A 13,716-nucleotide genomic window follows, 5' to 3' on the forward strand; every position below is an offset into this window, starting at 1 on the left:
ATTACCCTGAAATGCCTCCTCAAAGGCCATATATCTCATGAAGCTTTTGGCACATACCCCACTGCAACCTTCCCCAACCAGGTGCCCTGCAGACATTTTGGATTACAACTGCCATAATCCCCCAACTAACGGGCTTACTGGCTGAGGATGAAGGAAACTGTAGTTCAAAACAGGAGGGTGCCAGGTTGGGAAAAGCAGGCCTACTGTAAGGACTCTGAAATATGTGCAACTAAACAATTTTTTGCACATTTTTTTCCAGTTTACACTTGCCTCCTTTTCCCTCGCATTGCTGTTCTCCCCAATTAATCTCCTTGGGCAGGGACATCTCTCTTACTTCGTACAATGCTGTATAAATGGATATGGTAACAGCAGCAGCAACAACAGAGTAATTCATGGGAGGAAATTCTATTTGGTGGTTTACATGAGTTTATTTTGTTTCTGGTGAATAACTGGATGTTTCTAAAAAAAAAGTATACCTTGCATTTGTAGCCCACAGTGAATGAGAAAACAATATGAAACAATGAGTGATGGCTTTAGTTTATGATTTGTTGTACACTGCCTCTGTAGTTTTCAGATGGACTTAAAATTCTTTTTAAAAAAAATATTGTAATTGTCTCACACTTCCTTTTCGGTGTCTCTAAACAGTACCTATAGCAAGGTTTCGGTAACTTGAAAGTTTATTTAAATTTAATTGCTGAATCAATTAAAAAGTAGATGATTTATCAGCAAAAGATTATTGAATTGGAAGATAGCCTTAAACAAAAGGGAGGAGGAGAAAAAGACCCCCCTCCAACACAGTTCCACAGTGGCTTGTAAGAAAAAAAATTACAGTTAAAGTTTATTATATATGGACATGGCCTATCTATTTTTAGTTTATGAAACTATGTAAAGTACCATATACACCAGTTCCATATACTGTGTAAAGTACCATATACACCAATATACAACATTCAGAATGTCTATTATATTTTTATGGTAGATACAAAACCTTTCAGAGTGGGATGCTAAAGCAAACCCAGAAAATTCAAGGAACTGAAACACCAGGTGTGGGAAACTTTTGGCATGGCCAATGACAAACGATGATGGGAATTGTAGTTCAGCAGCATCTGGAGGGCCAAAATTATCCATGCCTGAACTGAAGAACACATGAGAGCAGAAGCAGATCCAAAGTTTCTCAACCACTCTGACCTGCACTAAGTTTCCACAGTTGCCCTTGGTGTTATTGATCTGAAAAGAGATGAAATCTTCTCCTTCAATGCCGGGACAGTGACGGTCATTGATGCGCACCCCTTCTCTTTCAAAGCCCAGCTGAAACAGCTTGCACTTTGAGATGGACACCTCCATCTGAGCAGCTTTGCAGGTCACCTCAGCATCCAGGATGTCATGTGTGTCTGCAAGAAACATCAGGGTTTTTATAAAAACAAAAATGGGGTGGGGGGCTGTGTGCAGCAGTTATAGGGATAGGCAATTGGTAAATATCTCTAAACACATTAGTGCTCAAGTACTGCTTGATTTAAAAGCCACAGTATGGGCAAAAATGGAAGCCAGTGATGTGCACATTAACAATTTAGTTTAATTAAAGCTCTAGTTCTGTTGGCCCCACTGAATTCCTCCCTTATTATACATGCAAGACAGAGGAAGTCAGATTAATTGTAAGATTAATTCATTAAAACGGAAGTGCATGGTGCCTCGGAATGACTGCCTATATTAATGGCTTATCTACTGTAAAGCTAGTTTAATATTTATATGCAGCTACTAGGTACAATCGTCCACAGAACTATAGTGTGGTGTCCGCAATATGCAGGTAACACCCAGCTCCATTTTAATTTTTACATTGACTTCTGGTGCAGCACTGAATGCTTTAGAGAGTACAAGCTGAAAATAAGTCTCCACAGGATGGAGATTGTGATGTCTTGCCAGCCAAATGTGAGGGCCTGGGGAGTCTTTCCTGTCCTGGATGCAATTGCTGTCCCCCTGAAGAAGCACTTCTTGACCTTGCCTTGCCACTTAAGTTTCAGGTGGCATCCATCAAGCTTTTAATGAACTTTGGTTGCCAGCTGCATCCATTATTTTTGAGACTTAATCTTATAATTTTTAACTACATGCCCATGTTACACAATAATCTCTTACTGAGATTACTATGACACACATACTCATTGCCATCATCCCACCTGTGAATGGAAGTTGTTTTGCATACGCGTTTATATTTAAAAGTATTTGATTTGTCACCAAGAAAGGCTGTTGTCCTATTATTACATTTATGAAATGCTTCCCATGAGGCATCCCAAAGCAATTTACAATATAACATATATAAAAACAGTTAATGGCATATCTAAAACTATTTTAAATATAAAAACAGTTTAAAACAACAACACATGCACAAAATCCAAATCTAAGACAGATACCAACTGGGATAAAGATTACAGAAGAGGAACATCTTTAGCAGGTGACAAAAACAATAGAGAAGGCACCTCTTGAGATCATGAGTTCTTCCATGATCTCCCAAAATGCACCTGCCAGTCTACTAGGACCAGAAGTCTCAAGCAGGATTCTCTGATGGGGATGCAAACTAAGTCGTCTTCCTTTGTCACTTTAGGTTTGATGGACAGATCCAAATGGTATTTTCCAGTGCTAGTGAACTGGCTACAAGTGATTGACATCCACCGACAACAAGGAAGAGAGCTGTGCAAAATTGATTTTTAATGTGTGTGTAGCTTTTTTTTCCCCCCAGTGTGTGCATTTGTATGGAAATCAGATGAAGGCTCAGGGCAAGCTGAAAACAAGGCTGGATGAAGCAATAGAAAATTTTACTACAGGAAACAATCCAGTACTGAGACCCATAGGAGAAACTTAGATGAAATAATGGGCCTGTCTAATGTTCCAATGGACTGTTCCACTGGCATTGCAGTGAACTGGCATTGCACAAGCCACAATTGTTTGAACTAGACCAAAATGTATCTTAGCTGAAAATCCATTAAAAAATTCTATGGCTGTATGAAAGTTCCACCCCCATCCTAAGAATCTCCATTCAAATCAATAACTTCTGTCATATTGTTCCCATGATTTTTATGCGACGTTATACTTTGAACTAACAGCAGAAGCAGTATCTCAGAAACAAAAATAATTTTTTGGTGTCACAACATACCTACAAAAGTGATGTTTGATTATTTCTAAAATAGGAGTAGAAAAGATGGAAGATACAGAAAAAAATCAAGGTTCTTCAAGACTACCCAGGCTTAATAGCATTGCAAGGGATTAAACTAAGACAGCATGAAAACCAAATCTACAACCTCATCAAATGTAGAAATTAAGTGCACTGAAACTGACTTAACAAGTTACCTACTGGAAGGGAAGAGGTGAGGGGAAGTAAGAGAGTTGGCCTGTAGCAGGGTTTCTCCCAAAACTGCAGTAGCCAAAGGGGTGTCCTCCACATTTTGAGCTCCAGCTTCTATCTGCATGACCAGTTGTCAAGGATAAAGGAGATGCAGCTCAACAGCATCTGAAGGGCACCGCATTAGCTACCCCCATCCAAGAGGGGAGGTTGGGCTGTACTTAAAGTGATAATGCCCTCTTGCCTGAGTACAATATATTAAAAGATACAGTGAAGTATGCAGCAGAATATGCCAGAGACCTGCCGCTGGTTGTGACTTTCTGGTGCAAGCCTACTGCATCTTTACAGACACAGATATTTCCCATCAGCTGGAAGTATTAACCATACCAGTATCCATGATGCAGATATACTGGCTGCATAAAATGGGAAGATGTAAACATGCTTGGAGTTTTGGGGCTGGAGGTTTTAGGCAAGTCTAAGCAGCGAATGCCTGCTGTTTGGACCCTCTGTGAATGTACTTATCCCTCTTAGATGTGTTAGAGGGGTGCTTTCCCAGTGACAGCCCCCTTGGGCACTTCATCTTGGTCACTGGCCACTCACTGTTTCCATAGGGCGGAGGTTCAATGCAGCCACAGAGCTCTCCTCCGTTGTCCACCTCACAAGTTCTGTTGGGACAATCCGCCCCCACACAGGGATCTTCAACCACTCCTGCTAAAAAGGAAAAGAGGGGGAAGACAGACAAGGACAACCAATTTATTTTAAGACTAGTTGCCTGAGCAGCTATGGTTTACACACAAAATGCTCACACATAAGAAGACACCTTCCATAGTAAGCTACAAAGGGAAAATGTCTGAATGGATAATAGCCATTTGCCCTTGTATCCCCAACTGAAACCCAAGGAACCTAAAGAAGAGAAACCCAATTATTTCATTAGGGAATTTCCAAGAGATTATCCAAATTAATGAATTTAATCACATGGCTCTATCATGATACATGGCTTATTGATATTAAGTGCTATATTAATTGGAATTTATGCTGTCATAATGCTTGTGCGATGCTGCTTAAGTTGTAGCATGAAACAAATGCAAAAGCCTTTGAACCCAGAACAAAAAACAGGAAGTACATAACATGTATGCAGAGATTATAGAAATGAAAGCATACGAGAGGAGTGAAATCAATGGTTTAATGCAAATGGAAGTTTGAGGCAAGGTTCAGCTGTAGAAGCTTAAAAGGGGGGAACATGGAACTGAAAATTTGAAGGCCTCAAGCTTTGGTTCAGACTCTGTCAAAGGGTGATGGGAAGATGGGAAGAGTACTGGAAGAATATGGCACAAGACGTCCGGAGAAAGTGCTGATGCTTAACTGCAAGTAGATTAAGATGTTTGTGTAATGATAAGGAAGTTCTGTTTCCCAAGAGGCAGGAAGCAGCTGTTTGTGTGCTCTTGAAAATCACTATAAGTATGTGCTGAAAACTGCTTGGGGGAGAAAACTCTTGGACTTACATGGTGTCTCCATGCCTGCCTGAATTTCTCTCCAAGCAGCTGCTTGCTTTATTTTAATACAGCGCCTCTGGCAGATCTGATTCAAAGACAACGTGAAGCTCTGTTTCTTCCACACCATGGGTGCTACACAAGAGGTAGGCACCAAGGGCATAATTCCCAAAAGGTCTCCCAAAATCTGGAGCTGGCCCAACCACAGAAAAGGACTTTCTAGTGGGATCCTATCCCCTCTCAGTTCAAGGGCCAATTCACAGCAACCTTTGAGCATGACAGGACCATGCGCAAAAGACCTTCCCTGAGCTGAATCTGTGATACAGCTTTTGCACACACACCAGTGCTGCCAATAATGAAACAGCAACATTTAGAGCTGGCTTCACCATGAGGCAGAATGAAGTGGCTGCTTCATGGGCCAAATTGTAGGAGCTATTAAAACTACAGGCACAATAAATACATTTAAGGATGGGCCCTAATACGAGGCAAAGTGAGGCTGTCGTTTCAGGTAGCAGTTTTGGGGTGATTATACAAAGACAGTATATTACCAAGTATAATACTAATATTAGTTAGGGATGGGCGAGAAATTTGATTCAGTTCACACGTCAAGCTGAATCTATCAAATTCATACTTTCCTAAAAAATATGAGAACCAAAACATCCTTCAAAAATCGTACTTATTTGAATTTTGCAATACAGTTCACCAAAGTTTACAAAAATGCATATATTAGGGGAAAGTGTGCATAAAAATGAATATATGAGTGAAAATAATATGCAAAAAATACATTATATGATAAGAAATCGCTTGTGAAAATGTGTACATTAGTTTATTAGGAGAAATTTGCACAAAAATGCTGAAGAATTTTCATAAGGATTTAAAAAATAAATAAATCACAAATTGCTGCCAAAATGTGGAGAACTGAATTTAAGATTGGAAGAATGAGAAACCGAGGGAACTGAAACGGACAGATCTTTCCATCCCTGATACTAGTTTCCCCTGAATCATTATTATTATTCATGTTTGGGGAGGACACCACTTGGAGTTTCTGCCTTAGCCTGCCAAATGAGTTGGCTTAGCTCTGCCAAAAATTGCAGAAGCATCTCAAAAGACAAATCCTGAGTTGTGGATACACATAGCTGGATCACTGTGGATTAACCCAAGCTGGGAACCAAGACAACTTGGCCTTTTGCCTGTGTTAACCAGCCTTCACTGGGGAGGCCTGAATAAATCTAACTAGTAATCAGTCATTTGACATAAACAAGGGAATTAGGTTAGGAGTTTGTGTTAGTCATTGGAACTACAGGGGTCAAGAATATTATCCACAGGGTTTCTCAGCTTGGCCAGGAAGGAACACAAAGATTCAACTGATTGTAGGAGAGCTGCATTAAACTAACTTCTACTCAGAGTAGACCCACTGAAATTAACGAATGTAAGTTATGTAATGTCTATTCATTTCCATAGGTCTGCTCTGAGCACAACTAGCATTGGGAACAACCTAGATATCCCAAATTCTAAGAGAACTGCCTTTGTGTTTCTTTTCGTAAACCCTCCTTTCACTTCTTCATTAAGTTGGTTACATGCCCAAAGTGTCGTGTAGGTAGGCCTTTATTGCACTCCCAAAAAGACTGATTCTGCAGTAAAGCAGTTGATTGAGAGAGCAGGGGCTATCGCACCAAACGGTTGTTTTCTTGAGCTCACTGTGGCAGTCTGAGAACCTCCCAGTAGGAAGATGGAACTAAGCCTAGCTCACTTACAGCAATTTTCCTTTTCAATCCACTCCGTGCTGAGAATTCCAAAGGAACGGCAGGCCTCCCCATAGGCTGCCAGAGAGCCACAAAGCTGGTACTTCTTCTGGTTGTAGCAGCCGTCAAGGAAACATGATTCGTAGAAGGGAACTGGGTCCAGCAGGCCGTAACAAGGCTGGAAGAAGCCTTTCATGTCAGTAAGTTTGAGACAGTAGCTGTCGCCCTGCAGGACCTGAATCTGCACGTTGTCGCAGGTAGCGGCATACTGAGAGTACTGGAGCTCATTGCAGCTGGAAAGGCAAAAATGACAAGACTGCAGAACCCTGAAGATGTGGAAAGATGTACTAGAAACCATGGGAAGGAGCACAGTGGCAGGAGCTTCTCGGGCTGATAGTAGGAAACAGTTGTCACCTGTGGTGAGCCACTAGGGCTACAATATGGAGTATCTCTCTAGGCCAGGGGTGGGGAACCTTTTTGGCCTGGTGGGCCAGATCTTTATCTTCCTCCCATCCTGTGGACCAACTTTGACAGGCGGCCCACGGGGAGGGGGAGAGAAATAGTGACCAAACTGGAATGAACTCCCATGCATCCACTGATGCATGGGGTGTGTGTGTTCAAGCCTGCTTTCTGCAAGGTTGAGGTGCATAAGAGATTTCCCTGCAGGGAACCCTCTTGCACACCTGAACCAAGGAGGACTGAACTCCCCAAACGTCAACAGAATCTAGGTAGTGAAGTGCCTCCACTCACCCAGGCTGGCCATTGGCTTTCCTCAACAGGAAGAACTATAAAGGCTTCCTTTGTGGGCTGGGAGTTTGCGTGAGCTTCTCCTGGCTGTGGCTGATTCTGACTCTTGGCTTGTTCCCTGGTTTGACCCCTTCCCCTCTGACTCCTGGCATGATTCCTGGCTCCCACTTGCCAATGGCTCAGCTCTGACACATGCATATGTGTTGAGTGCAGAAGCTGCATCTCCTGGCCCTTGAAAAATCCAAAGTTCACCCTCCCTTATCTTTTATTGAACTTACGTGGCTCAGTCCTTTTAAGATTTTCATTGCAACCAGAAAAATCTCAGCATCTATCTGTTTTTATTTATAGAAAAGAGACAGTGGAAATTGGGATTCTACAGTCTCCAATGTTTGCAGCAGACCCAGGAAAAGAGTATTTGTCCTCTCTTTCATTTAGAAGTGGGGTGGGGAACCTCAAGCCCAAATGTGGGCATTCTATCTGGCCCTGAAAACTCTTTCCAGACTAGGTATCTTCTCCGCAGGCCTTGCCTCTCACTGGCCTTCCTTTGTGCCCTTCTCAAGTACTTTTGCCTCATCTTGCTCCACACCCTCCTTGATGGCTTTTGCCTGGCTGGGATATGCTATTGAATTGTGAAAATGCCTTTTGCTTGCCTCGATGGAGGTGTGTTTGTGGATACCTGTGTGTATGCTGAGTTGTGTGTAACCAGTTAGCAAAGGTCAGAGTTGCAACCTTTGCCCGACCCACTTTTTGTCTCTGTCCTCACCTAACACTGGCATGTGGCCCACAAAAGGATGCTCATTCAGATTGCAACCTTTGGGCTGAAAAAGGTTATTCACCTACTATGATATATAGCACAGAGAGCCTTATCTGTTGGGTATGTGAAACAAGCATCTTGGGTGCAGAGCAGCCCCTGCCCCAGTCATCATTACTCCACTCAGCTCACCTCTTCTGCATGCCATTGGTTTTCCAACTCTGTGCCAGGAACACACTGCTCACAACTGGCTTCCCTCGCAGGGTGACGTAATCATCTGTGCGATCTCCATTGAAATTCCCACAAAGGCCACAGACTTTATTTTGCAGGCGTTCACTGATGGCAATTTTGATGACATTGAAGCCGTTGTAGTGGATCTGGATATCTGGACTCGTGTCAATGACTAGGAAACCCTCCATGCTGTAGATTTTGGTTGACAAACCAGTCACAAAAGGGACATTCACTCGTGTCCCATTCACCTAATAAAGATAAAAAATATTTTAGGCTGAAAGGAAAGTTTTTTTTCTTTTTGACTAAATTAAATATTTGACAAGATCACTGAATTTCAATATGAAAGTTGGAAGATTCAATTATGAATGCTTGTATTCTGAAGTTCAAATTGGATGTGAGAACTCAATGGAGGTTGCCCCCCCCCCCATCTTCCGCAACTAACATATGAAATTAGCTGATCGGTTTATAGTTTCCCACCAAATCTTTCTTATTTATTTGTTCATTTATTAGATTTATATCCTGCCCTTTCTCCCAGTAGGAGCCCAGGGCGGCAAATCTTGGAATTGATACATGTGAATTTCAGAATTCAGTGTTCCAAATTTCCAACCAGAAAGTTTCACAAGAGAGATTGAGTCTTTTTATATGTTAACAAGAGAAGCCAGCTTTTCAGCTCATGCTAGAGACTGCACTAAGGTTTAACTCCAGAGTCTACAGGTTCAGGTCCTAGTTAGCAGTCCAATTAAGAGAAGCAGCTAGTATGCCACGCCCCCAAGATCAGACAGTATGTCATGATGACTCCAGGATCAGACTTCCCACACTCGAGGGATGAGATCATAGGCTTTGAGGAAGAGACAGAATGGAGAAAGGATTCAACCTTAGCTCAGACCATTCCACTGCCCATGAGATCCTGGAACATGAGCAACTACTCAGAGACTACTCAGAGACCCAGCCTACTTGGACGAGTGCCCAGCTGCAGGCTAGGGCTCCTTAGAAGTAAAGGTCTGGCTGAAGGTGGTTGATAGGAGTCAGCTGAGGTTTGCAATATGGCTCCAGCCACTCCAGCCCAAAAACCCAGTGCTAGGCTGGAAGAGCTGCTGGAACAACATCTGCACACCAGAGCTGTACCGGACCTGTCTGCTGATCTCCTGTTGACTCCAGGCCTGATCATGCACTATCCCAGACCCGTCTTTTGCCTTGCCCTTGCCCTGCTTTCTCCACAGGCTGCTTGGATTTTGACCTTGGACTGCTCTGACATTGCTTCTTGCCAAACTCCATTTGTTGTTGAAGATTCTTTTTGGACTCTGACTTTGGACTAGCCCTGGATACTGCCTTGGTGTTGCCCTCATTTGTGTTATTGCTGGGAAGTCTCTTGCCTCCTCAGGAGCCTGGTGGAAGCAGAACAACATCCTTATATTCTGGAACCTTAGACTATAGGCAATTCCTGATGGGGCCACCAGCTACCTATAGATCAGATCGCCCCCTAAAGTCTCTGGAAGGTAGCACAATGGGTTGGTACTGTACCTTGACGGTATTACGATCATTGATAAGAATCTGCTCCTCATTAATATAGAAGTAAACAGGCGAGATGACAGTCAGGTTTGGGGAAGACCACTTATCAAAATTGATGATGAGCTGGAAGGAAACATCAGGGAGTTTCTGGCAGATGGTGGACAGGACAAAGGCACAGTTGGCAGGGAAGCGGAGGAAGGCGCCATCAAAGGTGCGGAACACCCCTCCACCCGCGGCAATGCAGTAGGAACTCTTCATGCTAAAGCAGCCGCGGACTCCATTCCGGAGTGCACACTCCTCGTCTGACTTGCACTGCCGTGGATCGCACTGAATGAGGTTGCGGCGGAAACAGCGGCAGCGGCGGGTGCAGTCACTGTTCCAGAAGAGCTGCTTGGGCTACAGGAATTGAGCAAGAGAGAGGAGGGAACATAACATGACTGGCTTTTCCAACACATAAAGCCCACATTGGATCCATCAAAAAATGGCGTACACGTGGTCATAATGAAAACCAGAACTGGAACATGAATCAAAAGTGTGAACTTTTTTCACCATCTGAGGTTGTGTTCTGTGTCTGCCTGCTAACACAAACAGTGGGTAGCTATGAGGAGCAGGGCCTTTTTGGTTACGACACCTCCTAGGGAGAAATTCAATTCAGTTTGCATTTCAAGCTAAATCTATCAAATTTGTACTTTCCGAAACAATTTGAGAACTGAATCACAGCCTCCTTCAAAATTCGCACTTACCCAAATTTTGCAGTGCAGTTTTCCAACCAAGCAGTGTTTCAAAAAATATAAGGGGAAAGTATGCATAAAAATGAATATATTAATGAAAACAATGTACAAGAATGCATTATATTAGGAGAAACTGCTTGCAAAAATGTGTACATTAGCCAAAATATCAACCCTGCAGAATGCCCTCCCAAGGAAGCACGGTTGGTCCCATCATTGAATGAATGAATGAATGAATCATTGTCTACCAGCCTCCTGAATAAAATTCAAGGAGGCTTGACCATTTGTCTTCCCTACTGCTGTTGATGACATTATGGCCTTGTACTGGTTTTGTTGCCTTGCTTACTGCTTTGGTGGGGTTATGCAGGTTTATGTCCCAGCTTTGGTTATTTGCTCGGTGTCATTTTTTATTCTGTTTTGATGCTCTCGGTTGTTTTAATTAGACCTTTTTATTGTTGGTAGCTGCTTTGCTTCTTTTGAAGAGAAAGTGGGATGTTCATTTTAAAAATACAAATAAAATGAAAACATTGTTTTCCCATACAGACAGTATCATATCTTAACACTCCTATCATGTATCGGCTTTTGATGTGCTGTATCTGAAGTGAGTAAAATGTTAATGGACTGCCTTCAAGTCGATTCCGACTTATGGTGACCCTATGAATAGGGTTTTCATGGTAAGTGGTATTCAGAGGGGGTTTACCATTGCCTCCCTCTGAGGCTGAGAGGCAGTGACTGGCCCAAGGTCACCCAGTGAGCTTCATGGCTGTGTGGGGAATCGAACCCTGGTCTCCCAGTTCGTAGTCCAGCACCTTAACCACTACACCACACAGTGAGATAAATACTCAATTCTACTATGTGTGTGTTTCAGTGCACATGTTTTTCCTGATCCCAAATTATGCACACTTGTGTCAGAAAACATAATGAGAAAAGTCCTCTTTTTATAAAGATTAATGCTTGCTAGAAAACTACTGTTGCTATCACCACCACCTCCTACTCCTCTTTAGATAGGCAGCAGCCTGATCACAAAATCTTGCTCAATTCAAGACGTTTACTGCAGAACAAAGTGTTGCAGACTGTTGTACTGGTTGATCAGAGTGTTCATTTCAACCAGAAGAGGGCAGTCATGTAGCACATATTTAAACTGATACACTGCACAGCGGGCAATGCTCTTAGGGCAGCTGAAAACCAATGGTAAGTGGTTTCAGGCATTTACCACACTGAAATCTGTGGGTCTGAGCTGTGTGCTTCTCCCCACTATACATGCCGGGATCCATCCCAAAGGGTAATTTCCTGGAGCGTGGTTGCCGTTCAGTGATGTGATGTCTGTTGTGCATGCTGCCAAACATGGCCCAAAAGTCCTTAGACACTAGGACTTGTATGCACTTGTATGCTTGGTGAAGAGCACCATTCATTAAAAAATAAAATAAAATGGGGGGGACTTTCAGTATAGAAAGGGCACCTCTGCATCACACATACATGCTCATTAGCTGACGACTGTAGTAGTGAATGACGACTTCCATTTGTGAATAAATGAGTAGATTGTGGAATTTATACATTAGAGTAGCTGCTAGCAACAGATGGAGAATTTTTGCAGTTTAGATACCATTTTTCAGTGAGTACCACACTTGTTGGTGTCTATTTATGATCTGCCCACTTTGGGTGCTTCAGCATTCCCTAAATTGCTTGAAGGAATAATTGAATCTTCACAGAAAACCAAACCTGTAACTAGGGTGTACAAATGTATATTGTTTATTCATAGAAGACTGGAATGTGCTACACAACCCAAACAATGGGAAATTGCTTTAGAATCTATACGGAATGTTTCCTTAGATTTAAAATTTAGATTGATTCTGCAAAAATTTATGTTTTGGATATATTCGACTCCATAACATCTCTACAGAAAAGCTTTGTCTAACTTGGATAGTTTCTGGAGGTGTAATGCTGGAAATGCCTCACTGAGCAGGGTTGTTGTGCAAGAGCTCCAAATCTATGTTAACTGTACAACCTAAATTTGCCAGTATGTGATTGAATCCCACTTGAAAATAGTGATAGCCTGGAAGAGCCCAAAGGATGTTTCCAACAGACAAGGGCAAATAAATGAAACAAGACTCTAGAGCAGTCTTTCCCAACCAGTGTGCCTCCAGATGTTGTTGGACCACAACTCCCATCTTTCCTGACCATTGGCAATGCTGGCTGAGGCTGATGGGAGTTGTGGTCCAACAACATCTGGAGGCATACTGGTTGGGAAAGGCGGCTCTAGATCACCTCCCTCGCAGCTTGCCAAAGCACAGCACGGACATAAAGTTATCCAATGCTGCTTGAACCCCTCCCATCCTGTGTTGGTTTTCACAGACATCCTGTCTTGAGGACTTAATCCTGGCAGACCCAAAAGGGTGTGAAGAATTCCAAACCAATGCTACTTGCTGACACCTTTATCGCTTGTAAACGTGAGGAAATTCAAAGTTACCGTTTCCACAGCAACCTCCCTGCTCTTCTTTCAAAACAGAGCACTACAAATATCCTGTTGACCACTGATGTGTGTGTACCTTTGCAGAGGAGCACAAATTGCATTCCACCCCTCTTGTTATCAGATTTATAGAATAATTGAGCATATGAGCTTGCTTCTCTGTTGATAAGGGGCTGTGGCACCACAATTTGTAAGGAAACGAAAAAGCAACTGCAGGGAAGCGGAGAGACAAAGCTGGTAACAGGAGTCATTTTTCATGGCAGCCATCCTGCAGTCTGGACGGGTGCAACAACAGACCTTGCAAAATGTTTGCAGTTAGGAAACAAGTGAAAAGGGTAAAGGGCGCTTTTAAACTGCAAAATCATCACATGGTAAATCATTTCCAGGATATCCATACCCTCCAACATTTCACAGATGAGAATGGGGAGACACTCGTAGGGATACTTGAGGAATTCAGTTTCTATGATTTCTGATGAGAACTGACCTGATCCGCACCTCTTGGACTCGTGTGGATCGGAATGTAATTCCCATTCAGATTTCACACGTCTTCAAATTTTGTGATAAATACTTATATCCAAAATGTACAAAAACGTGTTGAAATGCATACATTAAGATGAAAAGATGTATTTTGTGATAAAATACGTATTTATGCATTTCCACGTGGAATTTTTTAAACAATTCAGATTAGTATGGAAATAGGATGGAATGACTACTGAAGAC

The 13,716-nt window shown here is 42.6% G+C and overlaps 2 protein-coding genes across 3 annotated transcripts in view; one reads left to right on the top strand and one right to left on the bottom strand.

The window, feature by feature from the left end:
- Positions 1-2,688, top strand: part of LOC133368273 (uncharacterized) — a 32,938-nt gene extending 30,250 nt beyond the window's left edge. The window contains exon 11 of one of the 2 annotated variants that reach the window (XM_061592278.1): positions 2,597-2,688. The gene's annotated coding sequence lies outside the window, so the exon portion shown is untranslated. The remainder of the gene's footprint in view (positions 1-2,596) is intronic. The other variant, XM_061592281.1, reaches the window with a different exon arrangement.
- The window catches only part of TECTA (tectorin alpha), an 87,651-nt gene that overhangs the window by 7,728 nt on the left and 66,207 nt on the right, over positions 1-13,716 (bottom strand). The window contains exons 13-17 of the mRNA XM_061592268.1: positions 9,814-10,197; positions 8,254-8,540; positions 6,576-6,889; positions 3,932-4,042; positions 1,189-1,391 (exon numbers count right to left, since the gene is read on the bottom strand). Of these exons, the coding sequence (XP_061448252.1) occupies positions 1,189-1,391; positions 3,932-4,042; positions 6,576-6,889; positions 8,254-8,540; positions 9,814-10,197 (1,299 nt within the window). The remainder of the gene's footprint in view (positions 1-1,188; positions 1,392-3,931; positions 4,043-6,575; positions 6,890-8,253; positions 8,541-9,813; positions 10,198-13,716) is intronic.

The sequence above is a fragment of the Rhineura floridana genome, chromosome 12 (genome assembly GCF_030035675.1).
Source record: "Rhineura floridana isolate rRhiFlo1 chromosome 12, rRhiFlo1.hap2, whole genome shotgun sequence".
Classification (NCBI taxonomy): Eukaryota; Metazoa; Chordata; class Lepidosauria; order Squamata; family Rhineuridae; genus Rhineura; species Rhineura floridana.